Below are 25,484 nucleotides of genomic sequence, written 5' to 3'. Positions count from 1 at the left end.
TCCATCTTCGCAGCCTCCGGAGAATCCTTGGCATCAGGTGGCAGGACCGTATCTCCAACACAGAAGTCCTTGAGGCGGCCAACATCCCCAGCATATACACCCTACTGAGTCAGCGGCGCTTGAGATGGCTTGGCCATGTGAGCCGCATGGAAGATGGCAGGATCCCCAAGGACACACTGTACAGCGAGCTCACCACTGATATCAGACCCACCAGCCGTCCATGTCTCCGCTTTAAAGATGTCTGCAAACGCGACATGAAGTCCTGTGACATTGATCACAAGTCGTGGGAGTCAGTTGCCAGCGATCGCCAGAGCTGGCGGACACCCATAAAGGCGGGGCTGAAGTGTGGCGAGTCGAAGAGACTTAGCAGTTGGCAGGAAAAAAAGACAGAAGCGCAAGGGGAGAGCCAACTGTGTAACAGCCCCGACAACCAATTTTATCTGCAGCACCTGTGGAAGAGTCTGTCACTCTAGAATTGGCCTTTATAGCCACTCCAGGCGCTGCTTCACAAACCACTGACCACCTCCAGGTGCTTACCCATTGTCTCTCGAGACAAGGAGGCCAAAGAAGATGATGATACAGGGCACTGTTGAGACCACATACTGTGTACAGTATTGGTCTCCTTATTGAAGGAAGAATGCAAATGCGTTGGAAGCAGCTCAGAGAAGGTTCACTAGATGAATACCTGGAATGGGCGGGTTGTCTTCTGAAGAAAGGTTGGATAGACTAGGCTTGTATCCATTGGAGTTTAGAAGAGTAAGAGGCAACTTGATTGAAAGATATAAGATCCTGAGGGGTCTTGACAGGGTGGAGGTGGAAAGGATGTTTCCCCTTGTGGGACAATCTGGAACTAGGGGTCACTGTTTAAAAATAAAGGGTCACCCATTTAAGACAGAGATGAGGAGAAATTTTTTCTCTCAGTGGGTCATGAGTCTTTGGAATTCTCTTCCTCAAAAGGCAGTGGAAGCAGAGTCCAAATATTTTAAAGGCAGAGGTAGATAGATTCTTGAAAAGCATGAGGGTGAAAGGTTATCGGGGGTAGGCGGGAATGTGGATTTGAGGTTAAAATCAGATCAGCCATGATCTTACTGAATGGCGGAACAGGCGAGAGGGGCCGAGTGACCTGCTCCTGCTCCTAATTCGTATGTTCGTTTGTAATTGGTGGAGTCAGGATTGAAAGATTAAAAGAGGGGAGTTTACAAAAACTGCGGTTCAATTCCTTGGACTCTAAGGGGTGATTTAATTGAAGTATTCATGAAATTAAGGGGAACAGATAGGGTTGATAGAGAGAAAATATATCCACTTGTTGGGGAGTCTAGGACCAGTGGGCATAGAATAAAAATTAAAGCCTGATCTTTCAGTTGTGAAATTAGGAAACACTTCTTTGTGAAAATGGTGGTAAAAGTTTGCAACTCTTTTCTGCAAATGGCAATTGATGTTCGATCAATTGTTAACTTTAAATCAGAGATTGATAGATTTTTGTTAGCCAAAGGTATGAAGGGATATGGGGCAAAAGCGGGTATATGGAGATAGGTTACAGAACAGTCATAATCTCACTGAATGTCGGAACAGGCTGGAGGGGCTGAATGGCCTCCTCCTATTCCCAATATCAAATAAGGTAACATTTCTCCTTGCAGGGGAAACAAAAGGAATATTGCTTATTTCTCGGAGACAGGCAATGATTACAAGCAGTTGACATACAAGGACCTGATGGAGCACAATAAAAGGATTAAGTTGCAAGAGATATTCAATTGTCAGCCTCGAACATTCCGAAACAAAGCAACAGTATTGTCAAGGGGAGGAATGTCATTACTTTAGGCATTAAACTCTGCGGCAGCTGCTAAAGGGTGTGCCAAACACACGCTCATAGTTCCACATGTTAACATCGACCATGCCAAAAAACCCAGCATAAAACCAAGACTGTGCAGTGAATATGATTTGACAGATTTCTCTTACCGAGGCTTCCCCAGACTGACTTCCCAGTGGCTGTTTCCAACATGAGCTGTTTGCGAGCAATCATCACCTTCAAATAAACATCACCAACCATGCTGCCATTTAACTGTTAGAGAGAGAGAAAGGAAGTCTCAGAGGCAAGTACAGATTCACGTAGTAATCAGGATCAGAGGAAAACACGAGGCAGACACACACACACACACACACACACACACACACTAACTGGGATCAGAGCTAACCAACACACACAATTACACACACCGAGTAACTGGGATCAGAGCTAACCAACACACACAGAGTAACCGGGATCAGAGCTAACCAACACACACAGAGTAATCGGGATCAGAGCTAACCAACACACACAGACACACACACACAGAGTAACTGGGATCAGAGCTAACCAACACACACAGACACACACACACCGAGTAACTGGGATCAGAGCTAACCAACACACACAGACACACACACACAGAGTAACTGGGATCAGAGCTAACCAACACACACAGACACACACACTGAGTAACCGGGATCAGAGCTAACCAACACACACAGACACACACACAGAGTAACCGGGATCAGAGCTAACCAACACACACAGACACACACACCGAGTAACCGGGATCAGAGCTAACCAACACACACAGAGTAACCGGGATCAGAGCTAACCAACACACACAGACACACACACAGAGTAACCGGGATCAGAGCTAACCAACACACACAGACACACACACCGAGTAACCGGGATCAGAGCTAACCAACACACACAGACACACACACACAGAGTAACTGGGATCAGAGCTAACCAACACACACAGAGTAACCGGGATCAGAGCTAACCAACACACACAGACACACACACAGAGTAACCGGGATCAGAGCTAACCAACACACACAGAGTAACCGGGATCAGAGCTAACCAACACACACAGACACACACACAGAGTAACCGGGATCAGAGCTAACCAACACACACAGACACACACACCGAGTAACCGGGATCAGAGCTAACCAACACACACAGACACACACACCGAGTAACCGGGATCAGAGCTAACCAACACACACAGAGTAACCGGGATCAGAGCTAACCAACACACACAGACACACACACAGAGTAACCGGGATCAGAGCTAACCAACACACACAGAGTAACCGGGATCAGAGCTAACCAACACACACAGACACACACACAGAGTAACCGGGATCAGAGCTAACCAACACACACAGACACACACACCGAGTAACCGGGATCAGAGCTAACCAACACACACAGACACACACACACAGAGTAACTGGGATCAGAGCTAACCAACACACAGACACACACACAGAGTAACCGGGATCAGAGCTAACCAACACACACAGAGTAACCGGGATCAGAGCTAACCAACACACACACAGAGTAACCGGGATCAGAGCTAACCAACACACACAGACACACACACACAGAGTAACTGGGATCAGAGCTAACCAACACACAGACACACACACAGAGTAACCGGGATCAGAGCTAACCAACACACACAGAGTAACCGGGATCAGAGCTAACCAACACACACACAGAGTAACCGGGATCAGAGCTAACCAACACACACAGACACACACACCGAGTAACTGGGATCAGAGCTAACCAACACACACAGACACACACACAGAGTAACCGGGATCAGAGCTAACCAACACACACAGAGTAACCGGGATCAGAGCTAACCAACACACACAGACACACACACAGAGTAACTGGGATCAGAGCTAACCAACACACACAGACAAACACACAGAGTAACTGGGATCAGAGCTAACCAACACACACAGAGTAACCGGGATCAGAGCTAACCAACACACACACAGACACACACACAGAGTAACTGGGATCAGAGCTAACCAACACACACACACACAGAGTAACTGGGATCAGAGCTAACCAACACACACAGACACACACACCGAGTAACTGGGATCAGAGCTAACCAACACACACAGACACACACACCGAGTAACTGGGATCAGAGCTAACCAACACACACAGACACACACACCGAGTAACCGGGATCAGAGCTAACCAACACACACAGACACACACACAGAGTAACCGGGATCAGAGCTAACCAACACACACAGACACACACACCGAGTAACCGGGATCAGAGCTAACCAACACACACAGACACACACACAGAGTAACCGGGATCAGAGCTAACCAACACACACAGACACACACACAGAGTAACCGGGATCAGAGCTAACCAACACACAGACACACACACCGAGTAACTGGGATCAGAGCTAACCAACACACACAGACACACACACCGAGTAACCGGGATCAGAGCTAACCAACACACACAGACACACACACAGAGTAACTGGGATCAGAGCTAACCAACACACACACAGAGTAACCGGGATCAGAGCTAACCAACACACACAGACACACACACAGAGTAACCGGGATCAGAGCTAACCAACACACACAGACACACACACAGAGTAACCGGGATCAGAGCTAACCAACACACACAGACACACACACAGAGTAACCGGGATCAGAGCTAACCAACACACACAGACACACACACAGAGTAACCGGGATCAGAGCTAACCAACACACACAGACACACACACAGAGTAACTGGGATCAGAGCTAACCAACACACACAGACACACACACAGAGTAACTGGGATCAGAGCTAACCAACACACACAGACACACACACAGAGTAACTGGGATCAGAGCTAACCAACACACACAGACACACACACAGAGTAACTGGGATCAGAGCTAACCAACACACACAGACACACACACCGAGTAACCGGGATCAGAGCTAACCAACACACACAGACACACACACAGAGTAACCGGGATCAGAGCTAACCAACACACACAGAGTAACCGGGATCAGAGCTACCAACACACACAGACACACACACCGAGTAACTGGAATCAGAGCTAACCAACACACACACACACAGAGTAACTGGGATCAGAGCTAACCAACACACACACAGACACACACACCGAGTAACTGGAATCAGAGCTAACCAACACACACACAGACACACACACCGAGTAACTGGAATCAGAGCTAACCAACACACACACACACCGAGTAACTGGGATCAGAGATAACCAACACACACACAGACACACACACAGAGTAACTGGGATCAGAGCTAACCAACACACACACAGACACACACACCGAGTAACTGGAATCAGAGCTAACCAACACACACACAGACACACACACCGAGTAACTGGAATCAGAGCTAACCAACACACACACACACCGAGTAACTGGGATCAGAGATAACCAACACACACAGACACACACACAGACACAGAGTAACTGGGATCAGAGCTAACCAACACACACAGACACACACACCGAGTAACTGGGATCAGAGCTAACCAACACACACAGAGTAACTGGGATCAGAGCTAACCAACACACACAGACACACACACAGAGTAACTGGGATCAGAGCTAACCAACACACACAGACACACACACAGAGTAACCGGGATCAGAGCTAACCAACACACACAAACACACAGAGTAACCGGGATCAGAGCTAACCAACACACACAGACACACACACCGAGTAACTGGGATCAGAGCTAACCAACACACACAGACAAACACACAGAGTAACTGGAATCAGAGATAACCAACACACACAGACACACACACACAGAGTAACTGGGATCAGAGCTAACCAACACACACACACACCGAGTAACTGGGATCAGAGATAACCAACACACACAGACACACACACAGACACAGAGTAACTGGGATCAGAGCTAACCAACACACACAGACACACACACCGAGTAACTGGGATCAGAGCTAACCAACACACACAGAGTAACTGGGATCAGAGCTAACCAACACACACAGACACACACACAGAGTAACTGGGATCAGAGCTAACCAACACACACAGACACACACACAGAGTAACTGGGATCAGAGCTAACCAACACACACAGACACACACACAGAGTAACCGGGATCAGAGCTAACCAACACACACAAACACACAGAGTAACCGGGATCAGAGCTAACCAACACACACAGACACACACACCGAGTAACTGGGATCAGAGCTAACCAACACACACAGACAAACACACAGAGTAACTGGAATCAGAGATAACCAACACACACAGACACAGAGTAACTGGGATCAGAGCTAACCAACACACACAGACACACACACAGAGTAACTGGGATCAGAGCTAACCAACACACACAGACACACACACCGAGTAACCGGGATCAGAGCTAACCAACACACACACACACCGAGTAACTGGGATCAGAGATAACCAACACACACAGACAAACACACAGAGTAACTGGGATCAGAGCTAACCAACACACACACACACCGAGTAACTGGGATCAGAGATAACCAACACACACAGACACACACACAGACACAGAGTAACTGGGATCAGAGCTAACCAACACACACAGACAAACACACAGAGTAACTGGGATCAGAGCTAACCAACACACACACACACCGAGTAACTGGGATCAGAGATAACCAACACACACAGACAAACACACAGAGTAACTGGGATCAGAGCTAACCAACACACACACACACCGAGTAACTGGGATCAGAGATAACCAACACACACAGACACACACACAGACACAGAGTAACTGGGATCAGAGCTAACCAACACACACAGACACACACACCGAGTAACTGGGATCAGAGCTAACCAACACACACAGAGTAACTGGGATCAGAGCTAACCAACACACACAGACACACACACAGAGTAACTGGGATCAGAGCTAACCAACACACACAGACACACACACAGAGTAACCGGGATCAGAGCTAACCAACACACACAGACAAACACACAGAGTAACCGGGATCAGAGCTAACCAACACACACAGACACACACACCGAGTAACTGGGATCAGAGCTAACCAACACACACAGACAAACACACACAGTAACCGGGATCAGAGCTAACCAACACACACAGACACACACACAGAGTAACTGGGATCAGAGCTAACCAACACACACAGACAAACACACAGAGTAACTGGGATCAGAGCTAACCAACACACACAGACACACACACAGAGTAACCGGGATCAGAGCTAACCAACACACACAGACAAACACACAGAGTAACCGGGATCAGAGCTAACCAACACACACAGACACACACACCGAGTAACTGGGATCAGAGCTAACCAACACACACAGACACACACACCGAGTAACTGGGATCAGAGCTAACCAACACACACAGACACACACACAGAGTAACCGGGATCAGAGCTAACCAACACACACAGACACACACACCGAGTAACTGGGATCAGAGCTAACCAACACACACAGACAAACACACAGAGTAACTGGGATCAGAGCTAACCAACACACACAGACACACACACAGAGTAACTGGGATCAGAGCTAACCAACACACACAGACACACACACACAAAGTGGGATCAGAGCTAACCAACACACACAGACACACACACCGAGTAACTGGGATCAGAGCTAACCAACACACACAGACACACACACACACACAGAATCACCAGGATCAGAGCGAACCAACACACACACACACAGTAAACAGGAATCATGGGGAGGGGGTGGCATATGGTACTGTCACTGGACTAGTAACCCAAAGACCAGGCTAATGCTTTGGGGACATGGGTTCGAATTCCACTACAACAGAAGGTGGAATTAGTATTCAATTAATCAATCTGGAATTAAAAGCTAGTCTAATGATGGCCATGAAACCATTGTTGTAAAAACCCATTTGGTTCACTAATGTCCGTTAGGGAAGGAAATCTGCTGTCCTTACCTGGTCTCCAGACCCACGGTAATGTGGTTGACTCTTAACTGCCCTCTGAAATGGTCCAGCCAAGCCACTCAGTTGTATCTAACCACTACAAGGTCAATAAGGAATAAAACCAGATGGACCACCGGCATCGATCTAGGCACCAAAAACGACAATGGCAAACCCAGCCCTTGCAACCCTGCAAAGTCCTCCATCCTAACATCTGGGGGCTTGTGCCAAAGTTGGGGAGACGGTCCCATAGTCTAGTCACCGAAACATACCTTACAGACAATGTCCCAGACACTGCCATTAGCATCCCCAGGTATGTCCTGTCCCACCGGCAGGACAGACCCATCAGAGGTGGTGGCACAGTCGTATACAGTAGGGAGGGAGTTGCCCTGGGAGTCCTCAACATTGACTCCAGACCCCATGAAGTCTCATGACATCATGTCAGACATAGGCAGGGAAACCTCCTGCTGATTACCACCTACCGCCCCCCTCCCTCACCCTCAGCTGATGAATCAGTATTCCACCATGTTGAACAGCACTTGGAGGAAGCACCGAGGGTGGCAAGAGCATAGAATGTACTCTCGGTGGGGAACTTCACTGTCCATCACCAAGAGTGGCTCGAAAGCACCACTACTGACCGAACTGGCCGAGTCCTAAAGGACACAGCTGCTAGACTGGGTCTGCGGCAGGTGATGAGGGAACCAACAAGAGGGAAGAGCATACTTCACCTCATGCTCACCAATCTGCCTGCTGCAGATGCATCTGTCCATGACAGTACTGGTAGGAATGACCACTGCACAGTCCTTGTGGAGACAAAGTCCGACCTTCACATTGAGGATACTGTCCATTGTGTTGTGTGGCACTACCACCGTGCTAAATGGGATAGATTTCGAACAGATCTAGCAACTCAAAACTGGGCATCCATGAGGCGATGTGAGCCATCAGCAGCAGCAGAATTGTACTCAACCACAATCTGTAACCTCATGGCCCGGCATATCCCCCACTCTACCATCACTATCAAGCCAGGAGACCAACCCTGGTTCAATGAAGGGTGCAGGAGGGCATGCCAGGAGCAGCACCAGACATGCCTAAAAATGAGGTGCCAACTTGGTGAAGCTACAACCCAGTACTGCTTGCATGCCAAACAACGGAAACAGAATGTGGTAGACAGAGCTAAGCGATTCCATAACCAACGGATCAGATCTAAGCTCTGTAGTCCTGTCACATCCAGCCATGAATGATGATGGACAATTAAACAACTAACTGGAGGAGGTGGCTGCACAAATATCCCCATCCTCAATGCGAGCCCAGTACGTCAGTGCGAAAGATAAGGCTGAAGCATTTGCAACAATCTTCAGCCAGAAGTGCTGATTGGATGATCCATCTCACATCCTCCTGAAGTCCCCAGCATCACAGATGCCAGACTTCAGCCAATTTGATTCACTCCGCGTGATATCAAGAAACGACTGAAGCACTGGATACTGCAAAGGTTATGGGTCCTGACAATATTCCAGCAATAGTACTGAAGGCATGTGCTCTAGAAGTTGCCACGCTAAGCTGTTCCAGTTGAGTTACAGCACTGGCATCCACCCAGCAATGTAGAAAACTGCTCAAGTATGTCCTGCAGACAAAAAGCAGGACAAGTCCAACGCAGCCAATTACCGCCCCGTCAATCATCAGTAAAGTGATGGAAGATGTCGTCGACAGTGTTATCAAGCAGCACTTGCTTAGCAACAACCTGCTCAGTGATGCTCAGTTTAGGTTCCGCCAGGGCCACTCAGCTCCTGACCTCATTACAGCCTTGGTTCAAACATGGACAAAAGAGGTGAGGTGAGAGTGACTGCCCTTGACATCAAGGCAGCATTTGACCAAGTATGGCATCAAGGAGGCCTCGCAAAACTGGAGTCAATGGGAATCAAGGGAAAACCTCACTGCTGGTTGGATTCATACTTAGCACCAAGGAAGATGGTTGTTGGAGGTCAATCATCTGAGCTCCAGGGCATCACTGCAGGAGTTCCTCAGGGTAACCTAGGCCCAACCATCTTCAGCTGCTTCATCAATGACCTTCCTTCAATCATAAGGTCAGAAGTGGGGATGTGCACTGATGATTGCACAATGTTTAGCACCATTTTCGACTCCTCAGATACTGAAGCAGTCTGTGTAGAAATGCAGCAAGACCTGGACAATACCCAGGCTTGGGCTGATAAGTGGCAAGTAACATTTGTGCCACACAAGTGCCAGGCAATGACCATCTCCAACACGAGAGAATCTAACCATCTCCCCTTGACATTCAATGACATTACAATTGCTGAATCCCCCACTATCAACATCCTGGGGGTTACCATTGACCAGAAACTGAACTGGCGTAGCCATATAAATACCGTGGCTACAAGAGCCGGACAGAGGCTAGTAACTCACCTCCTGACCCCCCAAATCCACTTGTCTGGATGGGTATACCTCCAACAAGACTCAAGAAGCTCGGCAACATCCAGGACAGAGCAGCCCGCTTGATTGGCACTCCATTCAGTCCCTCCACCACCGACACACATTGGCAACAGTGTCTACCATCTACAAGATGCACTGCAGCAACGCACCAAGGCTCCTAAGACAGCACCTTTCACCTAGTAGGACAAGGGCAGCAAATGCATGAGAACACCACCACCTGAAAGTTCCCCTCCAACCCACACACCATCCTGACTTGGAACTATATCGCCATTCCTTCACTGTCGCTGGGTCCTGGAACTCCCTTCCGAACAGCAATCTGGGTGTATCTACCCCACATGGACTGCAGCGGTTCAAGAAGGCAGATCACCACCACCTTCTCAAGGACAATTAGGGATGGGCAATAAATGCTGGCTGAGCCAGTGATGCCCGCATCCCATGAAATAAAAATCAGAGAAAAACAGCACACACGCGCACACACAGTAACCAGGAAAGGGAGCTAAATGCCGAGAGAGGTCCAGTATAAGTTCTTATTTTGTGCTGGGCTCTGGGAGCACGTCAGGCGCACTGTACCTTACCTCAGCAATAGCCTGATCCGCAGATTCCATCGTCTCAAAGGTAACAAATGCACACCTGCATTAAACAGATAGATACAGATCAGTACAGTATCACTGACACTCACACACCTGCATTAAACAGATAGATACAGATCAGTATAGTATCACTGACACTCACACACCTGCATTAAACAGATAGATACAGATCAGTATAGTATCACTGACACTCACATGGCTGCATTAAACAGATAGATACAGATCAGTATAGTATCACTGACACTCACACACCTGCATTAAACAGATAGATACAGATCAGTATAGTATCACTGACACTCACATGGCTGCATTAAACAGATAGATACAGATCAGTATAGTATCACTGACACTCACACACCTGCATTAAACAGATAGATACAGATCAGTATAGTATCACTGACACTCACATGGCTGCATTAAACAGATAGATACAGATCAGTATAGTATCACTAACACTCACACGGCTGCATTAAACAGATAGATACAGATCAGTACAGTATCACTGACACTCACACGGCTGCATTAAACAGATAGATACAGATCAGTACAGTATCACTGACACTCACACACCTGCATTAAACAGATAGATACAGATCAGTATAGTATCACTGACACTCACACACCTGCATTAAACAGATAGATACAGATCAGTATAGTATCACTGACACTCACATGGCTGCATTAAACAGATAGATACAGATCAGTATAGTATCACTGACACTCACACACCTGCATTAAACAGATAGATACAGATCAGTATAGTATCACTGACACTCACATGGCTGCATTAAACAGATAGATACAGATCAGTATAGTATCACTAACACTCACACAGCTGCATTAAACAGATAGATACAGATCAGTATAGTATCACTAACACTCACACGGCTGCATTAAACAGATAGATACAGATCAGTACAGTATCACTAACACTCACACGGCTGCATTAAACAGATAGATACAGATCAGTACAGTATCACTGACACTCACACGGCTGCATTAAACAGATAGATACAGATCAGTATAGTATCACTGACACTCACATGGCTGCATTAAACAGATAGATACAGATCAGTACAGTATCACTGACACTCACACGGCTGCATTAAACAGATAGATACAGATCAGTACAGTATCACTAACACTCACACGGCTGCATTAAACAGATAGATACAGATCAGTACAGTATCACTGACACTCACACGGCTGCATTAAACAGATAGATACAGATCAGTATAGTATCACTGACACTCACACAGCTGCATTAAACAGATAGATACAGATCAGTACAGTATCACTGACACTCACACGGCTGCATTAAACAGATAGATACAGATCAGTATAGTATCACTGACACTCACACAGCTGCATTAAACAGATAGATACAGATCAGTATAGTATCACTAACACTCACACAGCTGCATTAAACAGATAGAAACAGATCAGTACAGTATCACTGACACACGGCTGCATTAAACAGATAGATACAGATCAGTACAGTATCACTGACACTCACACGGCTGCATTAAACAGATAGGTACAGATCAGTACAGTATCACTGACACTCACACGGCTGCATTAAACAGATAGATACAGATCAGTATAGTATCACTGACACTCACACAGCTGCATTAAACAGATAGATACAGATCAGTATAGTATCACTAACACTCACACACCTGCATTAAACAGATAGATACAGATCAGTATAGTATCACTGACACTCACATGGCTGCATTAAACAGATAGATACAGATCAGTATAGTATCACTAACACTCACACAGCTGCATTAAACAGATAGATACAGATCAGTACAGTATCACTAACACTCACACAGCTGCATTAAACAGATAGATACAGATCAGTATAGTATCACTGACACTCACATGGCTGCATTAAACAGATAGAAACAGATCAGTATAGTATCACTAACACTCACATGGCTGCATTAAACAGATAGATACAGATCAGTACAGTATCACTGACACTCACATGGCTGCATTAAACAGATAGATACAGATCAGTATAGTATCACTGACACTCACATGGCTGCATTAAACAGATAGATACAGATCAGTATAGTATCACTAACACTCACACAGCTGCATTAAACAGATAGATACAGATCAGTATAGTATCACTGACACTCACATGGCTGCATTAAACAGATAGATACAGATCAGTATAGTATCACTGACACTCACACAGCTGCATTAAACAGATAGATACAGATCAGTATAGTATCACTGACACTCACACAGCTGCATTAAACAGATAGAAACAGATCAGTATAGTATCACTAACACTCACACAGCTGCATTAAACAGATAGATACAGATCAGTACAGTATCACTAACACTCACACGGCTGCATTAAACAGATAGATACAGATCAGTATAGTATCACTAACACTCACACACCTGCATTAAACAGATAGATACAGATCAGTACAGTATCACTAACACTCACACGGCTGCATTAAACAGATAGATACAGATCAGTACAGTATCACTAACACTCACATGGCTGCATTCAACAGATAGATACAGATCTGTATAGTATCACTGACACTCACACGGCTGCATTAAACAGATAGATACAGATCAGTATAGTATCACTAACACTCACACGGCTGCATTAAACAGATAGATACAGATCAGTACAGTATCACTGACACTCACACGGCTGCATTAAACAGATAGATACAGATCAGTATAGTATCACTAACACTCACACGGCTGCATTAAACAGATAGATACAGATCAGTACAGTATCACTAACACTCACACGGCTGCATTAAACAGATAGATACAGATCAGTATAGTATCACTAACACTCACACAGCTGCATTAAACAGATAGAAACAGATCAGTATAGTATCACTAACACTCACACGGCTGCATTAAACAGATAGATACAGATCAGTACAGTATCACTAACACTCACACGGCTGCATTAAACAGATAGATACAGATCAGTACAGTATCACTAACACTCACACGGCTGCATTAAACAGATAGAAACAGATCAGTATAGTATCACTAACACTCACACGGCTGCATTAAACAGATAGATACAGATCAGTACAGTATCACTAACACTCACACGGCTGCATTAAACAGACAGATACAGATCAGTATAGTATCACTAACACTCACACGGCTGCATTAAACAGATAGATACAGATCAGTATAGTATCACTAACACTCACACGGCTGCATTAAACAGATAGATACAGATCAGTATAGTATCACTAACACTCACACGGCTGCATTAAACAGATAGATACAGATCAGTACAGTATCACTAACACTCACACGGCTGCATTAAACAGATAGATACAGATCAGTATAGTATCACTAACACTCACACGGCTGCATTAAACAGATAGATACAGATCAGTATAGTATCACTAACACTCACACGGCTGCATTAAACAGATAGATACAGATCAGTATAGTATCACTAACACTCACACGGCTGCATTAAACAGATAGATACAGATCAGTACAGTATCACTAACACTCACACGGCTGCATTAAACAGATAGATACAGATCAGTATAGTATCACTGACACTCACACGGCTGCATTAAACAGATAGATACAGATCAGTATAGTATCACTAACACTCACACGGCTGCATTAAACAGATAGATACAGATTAGTATAGTATCACTGACACTCACACGGCTGCATTAAACAGATAGATACAGATCAGTATAGTATCACTAACACTCACACAGCTGCATTAAACAGATAGATACAGATCAGTATAGTATCACTGACACTCACATGGCTGCATTAAACAGATAGATACAGATCAGTATAGTATCACTAACACTCACACGGCTGCATTAAACAGATAGATACAGATCAGTATAGTATCACTGACACTCACACGGCTGCATTAAACAGATAGATACAGATCAGTATAGTATCACTGACACTCACACGGCTGCATTAAACAGATAGATACAGATCAGTATAGTATCACTAACACTCACACGGCTGCATTAAACAGATAGATACAGATCAGTACAGTATCACTAACACTCACACGGCTGCATTAAACAGATAGATACAGATCAGTATAGTATCACTGACACTCACACGGCTGCATTAAACAGATAGATACAGATCAGTATAGTATCACTGACACTCACATGGCTGCATTAAACAGATAGATACAGATCAGTATAGTATCACTAACACTCACACAGCTGCATTAAACAGATAGATACAGATCAGTATAGTATCACTGACACTCACATGGCTGCATTAAACAGATAGATACAGATCAGTATAGTATCACTAACACTCACACACCTGCATTAAACAGATAGAAACAGATCAGTATAGTATCACTGACACTCACATGGCTGCATTAAACAGATAGATACAGATCAGTATAGTATCACTGACACTCACACGGCTGCATTAAACAGATAGATACAGATCAGTATAGTATCACTGACACTCACATGGCTGCATTAAACAGATAGATACAGATCAGTATAGTATCACTAACACTCACACAGCTGCATTAAACAGATAGAAACAGATCAGTATAGTATCACTGACACTCACACGGCTGCATTAAACAGATAGATACAGATCAGTATAGTATCACTGACACTCACACGGCTGCATTAAACAGATAGATACAGATCAGTATAGTATCACTGACACTCACACAGCTGCATTAAACAGATAGATACAGATCAGTATAGTATCACTGACACTCACATGGCTGCATTAAACAGATAGATACAGATCAGTATAGTATCACTGACACTCACACACCTGCATTAAACAGATAGATACAGATCAGTATAGTATCACTGACACTCACACGGCTGCATTAAACAGATAGATACAGATCAGTATAGTATCACTAACACTCACACAGCTGCATTAAACAGATAGATACAGATCAGTATAGTAACACTGACACTCACACAGCTGCATTAAACAGATAGATACAGATCAGTACAGTATCACTGACACTCACACGGATGCATTAAACAGATAGATACAGATCAGTACAGTATCACTGACACTCACACGGATGCATTAAACAGATAGATACAGATCAGTACAGTATCACTGACACTCACACGGCTGCATTAAACAGATAGATACAGATCAGTATAGTATCACTGACACTCACACGGCTGCATTAAACAGATAGATACAGATCAGTATAGTAACACTAACACTCACACAGCTGCATTAAACAGATAGATACAGATCAGTATAGTATCACTGACACTCACACGGCTGCATTAAACAGATAGATACAGATCAGTATAGTATCACTGACACTCACACGGCTGCATTAAACAGATAGATACAGATCAGTATAGTAACACTGACACTCACACGGCTGCATTAAACAGATAGATACAGATCAGTATAGTATCACTAACACTCACACGGCTGCATTAAACAGATAGATACAGATCAGTACAGTATCACTAACACTCACACGGCTGCATTAAACAGATAGATACAGATCAGTATAGTAACACTGACACTCACACGGCTGCATGAAACAGATAGATACAGATCAGTGTAGTATCGCTGGTACTCAGTGCATCTGTGTCTGTTGCAACACGATCATTGTGAAAACACAGCTGGCACTGTGGAACAGTGATCAGTGAGCCTCAGAGGCAGGATGTTGGGGGAATGACATTGAGGGTCCAAATGCTGCGGCTCTCAATCAGGCAGATCACTGTTGATTGGGGTCGCCCTGCAGCCAGCATCGGCAAAGGGCAGGTTTCGAACTCCCAGTGAGATCAGGCAATGGCACTGCACCCCATTCCCCTCGCTGGGCTGAACTATTAGGATAAGTTGTAGTGCTGGTTACCTTTCTCAGCCCACACTCTGAGTAATTGTGCCTCGACACTGTTCCTTTCCTCCTGCTGGAACTCAGCCTGTGGCAGGAGGGAGACCTGTGCTCGACAGCCGCCCAATGTTAAAGAAAAGTGCGTTGTTAAAGGCCAGTCTTTGATGCAGGCAAATAACCCACATGCTGTTTATCACTGCATCATAAAACAGTACAGCCCAGAAGGAGACCATTCAGCCCATCAAGTCTATGCTGACTCTTTCCAAGAGCAAACCAGTTAGCCCCACTCCCACTGCTCTTTGCCCTTAGCCCTGTAAATTCTTTTGCCACATTCGATTCATACAGACAGTTCTCTCGATGTACACTGAGGAATTCCTTAATCCGCATTGTGAACTGCGAGGAGGATACTGATAAACTTCAAGAGGACACAGACAGGCTGGTGGAATTGGCGGACAAGTGGCAGATGAAAATGCAGAGAAGTGTGAGATGATTCATTTTGGTAAGAAGAACAAGGAAAGGCAATACAAAACAGAGGGTACAATTGTAAAGGGGGTGCAGGAGCAGAGAGACCTGGGTGTGTGTGTGCGCAAATCAATGAATGTGGCTTGGCAGGTTGAGAAAGCGGTTAATGAAGTCTCCAGGATCCTGAGCTTTCTAAATAGCGGCATAGAGTACAAAAACAAATAAGTTATGATGAAATAAAAGGAAAATATTGCCGATGCCGGAAATCTGAAATAAAAACAGAAAGTGCTGGGAATACTCAGCAGGTCTGGCAGCATCTGTGGAGAGAAAAGCAAAGTTAACGTTTCAGTTAACGTAAAACTAACTTTCTGAAGTTATGCTGAACCTGTATAAAACACTTATTCGGCCTCAACTGGATTACTGTGTCCAGTTCTGGGTGTCACACTTCAGGAAGGATGTGAAGGCATTCGGGAGGGTGCAGAAAAGATTTACAAGAATGGTTCCAGGGCTGAGGAACTTCAGTTATGTGGATAGGTTGGAGAAGATGGGGCTAATCTACTTGAAGAGAATATTAAGAAGAGATTTGATAGAGGTTTTCAAAATCATGAGGGGTCTGGACACAGTAAAAGGGAGAAACTATTCCCATTTGCGAAAGGATTGAGAATCAGAGGACACTGATTTCAGGTGATCAGGTAAAAAAAAAAGCAACGGCGACATGAGGAAAAACATTTTTACACAGTAAGTGGTTAGGATGTGGAATGCACTGCCCAAGAGTGTGATGGAGGCAGATTCAAACGTGGCTGTCAAAAGAGAATTGGATCATTATTTGAAGATAAAAATTTGCAGGGCTATGGGGAAAGGACTGGGGTGTGGGACTAGGTGAGTTGTTCTTGCAGGGAGCCAGCACGGACACAACAGTTGAATTGCTTCCTGTTCTGTGATCAGTCGACAAAAACGTCCCAAGATGCTTCATAGAAGCATCATCAGGAAAAATCTGACACTGAAGCACACAAAGAGTATTCAGACAGTTGACCAAAAGCTTAGGCAAAGAGGTCAGTTTTAAAGAATGTTTGAAAGACAGAGACAGAGTGGTTTAAGGAGGGTATTTCCACAGCTTAGGGCCGAGACAGCTAAAGGCCCGGCCACCAATGGTGGAGAGGTTGAAATTAGGCAGGTGTAAGAGACCAGAAGTGGCAGAGGGCAGAGCTCTTGGAGGGTTGTAGGGCTGGAGCAGGTGACGAAGATTGGGAGAGGCGAGGCCATGGAGGGAATTGGACCTCTGGAGCCTGCCTCCCTTGTGGGAGAACTCAGCGCACTCCCGGCAGTGGCCATGATGTCATCCAGCTGGCTAACTGGACCTAACAACGGTGGCCCTAGGACAACAATTCCAGCGCCAAGCAGAGGTACGGAAAGTCTGGCAGGCACAGACCCACTCGGCGCACCACTCACTTCCTGGGGCTATCCATGGTCAGGTTGACGATGGTCCCGAAATGGGAGAAGGAGGTCCTCAGCATCTCCTCGGTCATCCCCACGCCGTGCACGTAGATGGTGTTTCCTTTCCGGGGGGCACGGAAAGAGTCAAACCCTGTGGGACAGGCAAGCAGAAGAAGTGAGGCACACAGCCAACAATTTTGGATATCTTCTTCCCTCCCCACTTTTGTTAAACCTCTTACACCCAATGTCTCCAGTTACAATAGGAATTGCTAGACCAAAGCAAAGACCAAGGTCCATCTAGTTCACCTACCACCATCCTGCGAGTCTCATGATACAATCATGGACCCATTGACTAATCATTCAATTTCTATCAATGAATGTACAACAGACCCAGAGCTGAGGTGAGGGAAAACGTGCCAGTGCTGGACAGCTTTGGGATTTTTACGCACAAGGTCATCAATTCCTCCTGAGCACGTGACACATCACCACCCGTCACATTGATATTATTAGCAGTACTGTGACTAAACATCTCGCCCCAGCACCTGGCATGGCCAGGCAGAGCCTGACCACTGCCCTGCTGCCTGTTAGCTGGGATTCCCAGCACCCTGATCGGGCGTGAGCCTGCAGATGCAAGAGAAGGCTTGGCTGGGCTTGGTTGCAAAGTGATCCCCCACAATGTACGAATAGCCCAAGGTGACAGAGGCAGTGTGCGAGCCATTGCTCAGTGGGTGGCACTTTCACCTCCAATTCTGAAGGGCTTGTGTTCAAGTCCCACTTCAGAGACTTGAGCAGGTAATCCAGGCTGACACTCCCGCTTCAGTGCTCAGGGAGGTGCCATCTTTCAGATTACACTTTAAACCGAGGTCCCGTCTGTCTCTCAGTGGACATAAAAGATCTTGCTGTTTTGAGGAAGATCAGAGGAGTTCTCTTCTTTTATTCTTTTCACGGTGGACATCGCTGGCCAGGCCAGCATTTTCTGCCCATCCCTAATTGCCCTCACGAAGGTGGTGATGAGCTGCCTTCTTGAACCACTGCAGTCCATGTGTGGTAGGTATACCCACAGTGCTGTTAGGAAGGGAATTCCAGGATTTTGACCCAGCGACAGTGAAGGAACGGCGATATAGTTCCAAGTCAGGATGTTGTGTGACCTGGAGGGGAACTTGCAGATGGTGATGTTCCCATGCATTTTCTGCCCTTGTCCTACTAGTTGGTAGAGATCGCAGGTTTGGAAAGTGCTGTCGATGGAGGCTTGGTGAGTTGCTGCAGTGCATCTTGCAGATGGTACACACTGCTGCCACTGTGCATCAGTGGTGGAGGAAGTGTATGTTGAGGGTGGTGAATGGGGTGATCAAGTGGGCTGCTTTGTCCTGGACGGTGTCAAGCCCCTGCGTGTTGTTGGAGCTGCAATCGTCCACGCAAGTGTTTCAGGAGAGTGTTTCATCACACTCCGGATTTGTGCCTTGTAGATGGTGGACAGACTTTGGAGAGTCAGGAGGTGAGTTACTCGCCACAGGATTCCTAGCCTCTGACCTGCTCTTGTCGCCACAGTATTTACGTGAGTGCTCCAGTTCAGTTTCTAGTTAATGGTAGCGCCCAGGATGTTGATATTGGGGGATTCAATGATGGTAATTCCAGTGAATGTCAAGGAGAGATGGTTAGACTCTCCATGGAGATCGTCATTGCCTGGTACTTGTGTGGCACGAATGTTGCTTGGCAGCTCTGCTTGCCGATATACAGTGCCCTCACTTTAGATCATTGGCCTCCAAAAACCACAACTTAGGTATGTCTCCAACTGGTGGAGAGTTTTTCCTCTGATTCTTATTGATTTCATTGGCTAGGGCACCTTGATGCCACAATTGGTCAAATACTGCGTTGATATCAAGGGCAATAACTCTCACCTCATCTGGAGTTCAGCTCTGTGTCCATGTTTGAAACAAGGCTGCAATGAAGTCAGGAGCTGATTGGCCCTGGCAGAACCCAAACTAAGTATCAGTTTGTTGTTGCTGTTTAAGTGGCGCTTGATGGAACTGTCGATGACACCTTCCATCACTTTGCTGATGATCGAGAGTAAATTGATGGGGCGGTAATTGGCCAGATTGGATTTGTCCTCCTTTTTGTGTTAGGACATAACTGGCAAATTTTCTACATTGCCGGGTAGATGCCAGTGTTGTAGCTGTACTGGAACAGCTTGGCGAGGGGCGCGGCACGTTCTGGAGCACAGGTCTTCAGTACTATTGCCAGAATGTTGTCAGGGCCCATAGCCTTTGCAGTATCCAGTGCCTTCAGTCGTTTCTTGATGTCATGTGGAATGAATCGAATTGGCTGAAGACTGGCATCTGTGATGCTGGGGACTTCAGAAAGAGGCTGACATGGATCATCCACTCGGCACTTCTGGCTGAAAATTGTTTCCTTTTGCACTGATCTGCTGGGCTCCCCCATCATTGAGGATGGGGATATTTGTAGAGCCTCCTCCTCCTGTTAGTTGTTTGTTCACCACCATTCATAACTGGATGTTGCAGGACTGTAGAGCTTTGATCTGGTCTGGTCGTAGTGGGATCGCTTAGTTCTGTCTATTGCATGCTGCTGCCACTGTCTAGCATGCATGTGGTCCTGTGTTGTAGCTCTACCAGGTTAGTACCTCATTTTATTTATGCCTGGAGATGTTTAACATGGAGATGTTCTACAAAATAGTGAAGGGGCAATACTGGGACTGTGAGATCAAGGTCCCAAAGAGACGTGCAATTTGTAACAAACATAAGAGCCGATTGGGCTGCAGGTGCAGAAAGAACGTGCTGTGTTTACACAGAGGCTGATGCAGAACAAAGGGACTATCGTGTAATGGAGGCCTGAGGCCTATATCCTCTGGAGTTTAGAAGAATGAGAGATGATCTCCTTGAAACAAATAAAATTCTTAAAGGGGCTGGCAGGGCAGATACTGAGAAAATGTTTCCTGTGGTTAGGGAGTACAGAACGGTGGTGGGGGGGGGGGGGGGGGGTGGTCACAGTCTCAGCATAAAGGGGTGGCCAGTTAGGACAGAGATCAGGAGACATTTTTTCACTCAGGGTTGTGACTCATTGGAATTCTCCACTCCAGGGAGTTGTGGATCTTCACTCATTGAGTATGTTCAAGACTGAGAACGATGGATTCTTGGGCACTGAATCATGGGATGTGAGGATCAGGTGGGAAAGTGGCATTGAGGTCAACCATGATCTTACTGAAGAGCAGAGCAGGTTCAAGAGGCCGTGAGGCCTACTCCTGCTCCTATTTCTTATAACAGTCGATTCGGAAGAGCCCAATAAACAGAACATGGACTGCAGCTGTGTTTCCCAGGCAGCATGTCATGTAATGACAAGACGTCAAACACCTCAGTAGGTCTGGAATGGAAAGATCGGTTCGCAAATAGAGTCGCACAGCATAGAAACAGGCCCTTCGGCCCACTGCATCCATGCCGACCATAATGCCTATCTATACTAATCCCACCTGCCTGCATTAATTCCATATCCCTCTATGCCTTGCTCATTCAAATACCTGTCCAGATGCCTCTTAAATGTTGCTACTGTTCCTGCCTCCACCACCTTCTCAGGCAGCTCATTCCAGATACCCACTATTCTTTGTGTGAAAAATTTACCCCTTTGATCCTCTTTAAACCTCCTCCCTCTCACCTTAAATCTAATGCCCTCTAGTTTTAGTCACCCCTACCATGGGAAACAGACTCTGGCTATCTACCCTATCTATGCTTCTCATAATTTTATATACCTCTATCATGTCCCCTCTCAGCCTCCTTCGCTCCAGGGAAAACAGACCCAGCCTATCCAATCTCTCTTTATAACTCAAGCCCTCCAAACCAAGCAACATCCTTGTGAATCTTTTCTGCACCCTCTGTAGCTTAATCACATCTTTCCTGTAGTGCGGCGACCAGAACTGCACACATTACTCCAAATGCAGCCTAACCAACGTTATGTACAAATGTAACATGCGTCCCAACTCTTGTACTCAATGCCTCGGCCGATGAAGGCAAGCTTGCCATGCGCCTTCTTCACCACCCTGTCTACCTGTGTTGCCACTTTCAGGGAACTATGTACTTGCACCCCAAGGTCTCTCTGCTCAACAACACTCCCCAGGGCCCTGCCATTCACTGTATATGTCCTGCCCTGGTTTGACTTCCCAAAATGCATCATTTCACACTTGTCTGCATTAAATTCCATTTGCCAATCCCTTGCCCACTTTTCCAGTTGATCTATATCCTGTTGTAACCTTATACAACTTTCTTCACCATCTACTATACCACTAATTTTGGTGTCATCTGCAAACTTACTAATCATGCCCCCTACATTCACATCCAAGTCATTAATATATATGACAAACAACAGAGGGCCCAGCACCGATCCTTGCGGCACACCACTGGTCATCGGCCTCCAATCTGAAAAACAACCCTCCACTACCACCCTCTGTCTCCTATCACCAAGCCTATTTTGTGTCCAAATGATTGGCTAAAATAAACCTCCCAGGTCCCCTGCTCGGTCAGTTACTAAATTCACAACCCTGCTGTGTGCTGAGTTGGATTGCAGCTGTAGCAGTAACAGAGAGGCATTATGATGAGAATTCAGTAGGGAGATGGGGAGAGAAGGAAAGACAATCTCCCTGGGTTCTCAGTCCAGGCTTGTTTATCAAGAGTAGTCACCCAGGAGAATCCAGGAAGGCAGCTAACAGAGGAATTGGGAGGAGGAAGTACACTTACTTCTGCAAGGACCATCACGATCCCGATCACGATCCCTGTCTCTGTCCCTGTCTCTGCCACGGTCTCGGTCCCTGTCCCGGTCGCGATCCCGGTCGCGATCGCGGTCACGATCGCGGTCACGGTCACGATCCCGATCTCGGTCACGATCCCGATCTCGGTCACGATCCCGATCCCTGTCTCGACCCTTGTCACGGTCTCTGCCACGCTCTGGGTCCCACTCGTTGTCTTTGTAGCTCTCACGCTCCAGCTCCTTTCCTGATTCACGATCCTCGTCGCGATCTTTCTCCCCGTCACGTGCACGGTCACTGGAGCTCACAAAGCTGAGGACAAAGCACAGAGGGCTTTGGTTAATCGCTCAACCACCCCCCTCCCCTTCCCCTTCCAACAGCTACACAGTGGCGACTTAAAAAAACACAATAGCTTCATCACAATTTATATATAGTCACAGATCTTCAGCAACACTTGTATTTATGTAGAGCCTTTAATGTAATAAAACACACAAGGCACTTGGAACACAGGAACATTATCAAATAAAATTAAATAAAATGAGTCACATAAGGAGATATTAGGATAGGTGACCAAAACCTTGGTCAAAGAAGTAGGTTTATGAATCATCTTAAAGGAGGAAAGTGAGGTGGAGAGGCGGAGAGGTTTAGGGAGGGAATTCCAGAGCTTGGAGAACAGGCAGCTGAAGGCTTGGCTACCAGTGGTGAAGTGATTAAAATCAGGGATGCTCAAGAGGCCTGAATTACATAGCACACGTATTTCAGAGGGTTAAAAGCAAAATACTGCGGATGCTGGAAATCTGAAATAAAAACAAGAAATGCTGGAACCACTCAGCAGGTCTGGCAGCATCTGTGAAAAGAGAAGCAGAGTTAACGTTTCGGGTCAGTGACCGAAGAAGGGTCACTGACCCGAAACGTTAACTCTGCTTCTCTTTTCACAGATGCTGCCAGACCTGCTGAGTGGTTCCAGCATTTCTTGTTTTTATTTCAGAGGATTGTTGGGCTGCAGGAGATTACAGAGATAGGGAGGGGGTGAGACCATGGAGGGATTTGAAAATAAGGATGAGAATTTTAAAATCGAGGTGTTACTTAACCGAGAAACAATATGTTCCATACTATTAGGCAGCCAGTGCCAGAGGGCATGCTGTTTTCTAACAGGCGTGGCCTTACTGGAATAAAACGTGTCAGAGAAAGTGTGACCCGAGGTAAATGCCACTTTATACGAAATATATGCAAGACTCTTAATGTATTTTGAGAACAGAAAGTGCTGGAAATACTCAGCAGGTCTGGCATCATTTGTGGAGAGAGAAACAGCGTTAACGTTTCAGGTCAGTGACTCTTCATCAGAACTGGTAAAATTAGAAATGTAACAGTCTTTGAACAAGTGAAAGGTGAGGATGGGGAAGAAGAACAGAAGGAAGGTCTGTGATAGGATGGAGAGGGGAAGAGATTAAATGACAGAGATGCCATGGAACAGAATGCAAATAGAGTGCTAAATAGCAGTAGTGAGAGACAAAGCATGTCATTCGCAATCTCTCTGGACTTGTGCTAAATATCGGGAAGACTGAAACCACTGTCTTCGTTCTCTGCCACAAACTCCGTTTCCTAGCTACCGACTCCATCCCTCTCCCTGGCACCGTCTGAGGCTAAAACAGACTGCTCGCAACCTTGGTGTCGTATTCGACCCCAGGATGAGCCTCCAACCACATATCTGCTCCATCACGAAGACTGCCTATTTCCACCTCTGTAACATCGCCCGACTCTGCGCGTCTCAGCTGATGAAACCCTTATCCCTGCCTTTGTGCCCTGCAGACTTGAAGATTCCTACGCACTCCTGGCCAGCCTCCCATTTCCACCCTCTAACCTTGAGAACATCCAAAACTCTGCTGCTCGTATCCTACCTTGCACCAAGTCCCATTCCCCTATCACCTCCGTGTTCACTGATCTACATTGACTCTGGTTAAGCAACGCCTTGGTTTTAAAATTCTCATCCTTGGTTTTAAATCTCTCCATGACCTCGCCCCTCCCTATCTCTGTAAGTTCCTCCAGCTTTACAACCCTTCGAAATATCTGCACTCCTCCAATTCTGGTCTGTTATGCAACCACGATTTTAATTGCTCCACCATTGGCAGCCTTTCGCTGAC

At 46.0% G+C, this 25,484-nt stretch overlaps 1 protein-coding gene across 2 annotated transcripts in view; it reads right to left on the bottom strand.

Annotated features, from left to right (window-relative positions):
• nelfe (negative elongation factor complex member E) overlaps positions 1-25,484 on the bottom strand; it is a 55,689-nt gene that overhangs the window by 10,817 nt on the left and 19,388 nt on the right. For both annotated transcript variants that reach the window (XM_068009369.1, XM_068009370.1), the window contains exons 6-9: positions 23,336-23,655; positions 18,612-18,747; positions 10,835-10,889; positions 1,957-2,059 (exon numbers count right to left, since the gene is read on the bottom strand). In XM_068009369.1, coding sequence (XP_067865470.1) covers positions 1,957-2,059; positions 10,835-10,889; positions 18,612-18,747; positions 23,336-23,655 — 614 coding nt within the window. The remainder of the gene's footprint in view (positions 1-1,956; positions 2,060-10,834; positions 10,890-18,611; positions 18,748-23,335; positions 23,656-25,484) is intronic.

Source organism: Heterodontus francisci, chromosome 29, assembly GCF_036365525.1.
Source record: "Heterodontus francisci isolate sHetFra1 chromosome 29, sHetFra1.hap1, whole genome shotgun sequence".
Taxonomy (NCBI): domain Eukaryota; kingdom Metazoa; phylum Chordata; class Chondrichthyes; order Heterodontiformes; family Heterodontidae; genus Heterodontus; species Heterodontus francisci.
Note: the sequence above shows the minus strand (reverse complement) of the source record. Positions and strands in the feature narration are given on the sequence as shown.